Raw genomic sequence first — 3,817 nt, forward strand, 5'->3', positions numbered from 1 at the left:
CACACACACACACACACACACACACACACACACACACACACACACACTGACCAGTAGGAATGATACCAAAAGAATATTAGTAATCATTGTAAGAACAACAAAGTTAAACCTCATCACTCTTTTTTCCAGTGTCTACATAATACATATGCATTGCAAACACGTCATTGGTACATCATAGCCATTATCACGAATCATATATACTTTTTGTTTCTTTTTTTGGAGTGTAATGTGGGGAGATGAAAAGAAAAGAGAAGCAGAAATGCATGCCCACCCACAGAGATGTGGGCTGTTCAGTGACCTGCATCTATATGTGCAAAAACAGAAGCTGGTTTATTTATTTTTTTTTTTTTACATACACCACTTTTAGTTAGATAAACTTCTAAGTGTCTCTTATCCCTTTAAAATCCTCTCAATATATCTGTCCCTCTAAACTTTTGGTGTAAAAAACAAATCCTCACATTCAAATGCAACCCATCTAATAACAGTGTAAAATCACTTAAAATAAAGTGTAAAATCTGAAAAGATATGCGGATTGCCTCGCTCAGCTGTCCATGCAAAGTTGGCTGGATGGGGATTTAGGGAGGTAAAAGGAAATCACAGTTATCATCTGAGAAGAGTTTGGGTTTGCGTGTGGGGATTGGTAACTGGGTCTGATCGAAGACCTCTCCGTCAGCGAAGCACCCGATGGTGTCTTTTCACATGGCGCTACAGTAGGAAAATACAATGATAGCAACAAATAAAAAAAGGCGGGGATTTGGGACAAAGTTGGCTGAAACAGGGTGTTCAGTTTGTTGCCTCCTTTAGGTTTTCTCTCTGCTCAACGCATGCTCCCTGAGAAAAATCAGAGAATAGATCTCGCTTTCTTATCTTTCTATTCTTTCATCCAAAGCAAAACGCAGCCTTCTGCCTCCAGCCCCGACCCCAAACACCTCCCTCTCAAATCCACACGTCTTATATTCCAGCACAGATATAACACAGCAGCTGATAACCCTACACATCAATTCCAAGACAAAATAATTAAAAAGACCCCTCAGTATGATTGTCCTTCCATCCAAAAGAAATCATGCCTTCCGTTTTTACTTCTAGCTCTATGTGCAGGGGGCTGAGCTGAAATACACTCATGCATAAGTAACACTTGCAGTAGCAGCAGCAGCAGAAGTAGCAGAAGAAGAGGGAATCTTTAAAAACACTACCGATTCATATCAGTCCCGAATGAGATCTCAAGTTGTAGTTTCAGATCTTGTGTTGCTGTGATCTTTCTGTGTGTGTCAGCTATCTGACCACACACCCTGTAGCCTTTCATGTCGCTTTCAACCCCTTATTCTCTCCTCGGGGAGTGGATGTGTGGGTGGTGGTTGGGTGGGTGTGGGGGGGGGGGGCTTGTATGCGTCCTGAGAAAGGGAATGCATCTGTGTGTGGATATACTGTATGTTTGGACGTATATGTGTGTGGAGGGTGAAAGACGAGATCAGCTCTGGCTCCAGTCTCTGAATAGATTACGGGTCTTGAGGGGGTCGGCGTTCAAAGAGTCAGTCTCTCCCTGGGTTAAAGTCGTAAGGTTTAACAGGTGAAGGGGTCAGGGGTCATGTTGTTGAAGGGCCTGTTGTAGTTTCTGTCGGTACGCAGCGTATTTTTGCGCCACTGTCCGGACACGCTCCGCCTCCTCCTTCCCCAGGATTACCAGGAAGTTTTGTAACTCAGGAACAGAGAACGCATGCCACTGTCGGAGAATGAGAAACACACATTATTAGACTGCTACTAGCCTCATATGATTGTCTAAGAAAAAGGAATTGGCCTCAGCCGCCTGTATAATTCCACTTTCATGGCAATTAAAGCATGTAAAAAATGTGAGATAAATAAAGGTAAATATGTGTGTTTTCTAACCTCCACCTCTCCAGTCTCGTTTTCCTTCAGGACAAAGCTGAGCTGATCTGGGTCAGGCCCGGCTATTAACCTCAGAAGAAGAGGATGCTCATACAGAGGAAGCTTCTGGAACAGATCTGGAGGGGGGGGTAAAGCACAAAGATCATTCAATGCTCTGTATTACACACGTCTTCTGCAGGTGATCTAGTAACTGGGCGTCTTTTCCTCACCCTGTCCGTCGCGGTGCGTCTGCCTGTACAGAGCGAACTTGCGGGGGTTGTCCAACACCATGAACTTCTTCAGCAAGCCCTGGATGACCTCTCTGGTGGTGTTCAGAGAGCTGATGTGGAGCTGCTTCACACAGTCACATGGTAGGTAGAAGGATGTCCTCTTTTCGCTCTGCCCACAGTCCGTCCCTTCCTGGCCCTCTGACGGTGCCTGAGTGCGGCCAGCCGTCTGCCTGGACTCTCCCTCCGAGTTCGCCGCCTCCACATCGGGGACTGTGACTGGTCGACTGAGCCTCAGGTGGACCTTGATGAAGCCTGTGTAGAATCCGTCTGAAGCCTTGAGCGCACAGAGAGAAAGAGGCAGACGATAAGAGAGTGGAGGCACATATCGGTGTTGATATGTGCACTATAGCAGGACTGGAAAGAAGAATTATGTGTGGTCAATAAAGCCAATAACCATATTTCCTAAAATATCAAACTATTCCTCTAAAGTCACAACAACATGGAACCACTGGTTTTTCAGGATGATTTCCAAATCGTTACGTATTTATCAATGGAAAAAACTAAAACATGTAAATGTATATAGAAGTTACATTGTTATGATGAAAGCATGCATCTTTAATGGTGACTTCCCTGCACGTCAAATCAATACCTCACTGCTCTTATCTCACTCATTAACAACTTATTTGTGTTCCTACTTTTGTATATATTGTTTTACATTATGTCCCAGCTCAATTTCCTCTTTCTATTCATCAAAAGAAAGCAAGGAAGTTGTAAAAAAATGTAGTTGCATTGTTAGTTTGACATTATATTACACAGTACACTCAGCAGCTACAACAATAGCTCAAAACTCACCAGTTTCATGCCATTTTCAGAGACTTGGGCGTTATACTCCTCTATCCTTGTCCACACCTCGTCCTCCGACAGGTCCTTTGTTCTTCTCTCATCTTCCTCCTTTGCTTCCTTCGGCTGAAAGGCAATGAGAGAAGCATTCAAACGTCTAGTAGTATTTTCATTTTTTTATTTTGACCAGCAGATGGCGCTTCCTCCTCCACAAGTCCGTGTGAAAATCAAATGCTCGATCTTGCTTTTACTCAAGTTCATGAATGGATATCGAAATACACCAGAATCAAGAGAAGCCCTTCCACCCTTCAAAGCTTTTTTTTTTTTTAAGTGTACTAACTGACTTGCAGGCACATCAGGTGTCACATTAGGTTGAAAACAAGACTAAACATAATCTCGACTGGATCCTGCACTACTTGTGACAACACCTCCATCTCCAATCATCCATCTGTATCAGGGGAAACACCTGCTTCTCTGCCTGAAGCAGATGGGGGTTTCTTACAGACTTTGTACTATCTCTTCCTCCTCAGCTCAACGGAGGGGACAGGAGCACATCAGGCATTCAGCATTACAGCATGAGAATATTGACAGCATTTCCCTCTGTGACTGGGGAGTGAGAAAGAGAGGGAGTGAGGGAAGGAGCAATGAGAGGAGGGAGGAGGCGGAGGCAGTGAAAGAGGCGAGTAAGGGGTGAGGAATGATGAAAGAGCGGCTGCTGAGCCAGCCTTAGCAACACAGAGTTTGACTGGGTTATTTATAGTACAGTGGGATGCATCCTCTCTATCTCACAATAGCATTTTTTTTTCCTTCTCTTGTTCCTTTGCATTTTCTGGGGCAGAGAGAGCGAGAGAGAGAGAGAGAGAGAGAGAGAGAGAGAGAGAGAG

At 44.3% G+C, this 3,817-nt stretch overlaps 1 protein-coding gene across 3 annotated transcripts in view; it reads right to left on the minus strand.

The window, feature by feature from the left end:
* Positions 1 to 337: 337 nt before the first annotated feature.
* Positions 338 to 3,817, minus strand: part of rassf5 (Ras association domain family member 5) — a 26,080-nt gene continuing 22,600 nt past the window's right edge. For all 3 annotated transcript variants that reach the window (XM_031862213.1, XM_031862303.1, XM_031862388.1), the window contains 4 exons: positions 2,946 to 3,059; positions 2,094 to 2,427; positions 1,885 to 2,000; positions 338 to 1,720 (listed from right to left, as the gene is read on the minus strand). In XM_031862213.1, the coding sequence (XP_031718073.1) occupies positions 1,577 to 1,720; positions 1,885 to 2,000; positions 2,094 to 2,427; positions 2,946 to 3,059 (708 nt within the window). In that variant the 3' untranslated portion in view covers positions 338 to 1,576. The remainder of the gene's footprint in view (positions 1,721 to 1,884; positions 2,001 to 2,093; positions 2,428 to 2,945; positions 3,060 to 3,817) is intronic.

The sequence above is a fragment of the Anarrhichthys ocellatus genome, unplaced genomic scaffold, assembly GCF_004355925.1.
Source record: "Anarrhichthys ocellatus isolate YVR2014 unplaced genomic scaffold, GSC_Weel_1.0 scaffold1, whole genome shotgun sequence".
In the NCBI taxonomy this organism is placed as follows: Eukaryota; Metazoa; Chordata; class Actinopteri; order Perciformes; family Anarhichadidae; genus Anarrhichthys; species Anarrhichthys ocellatus.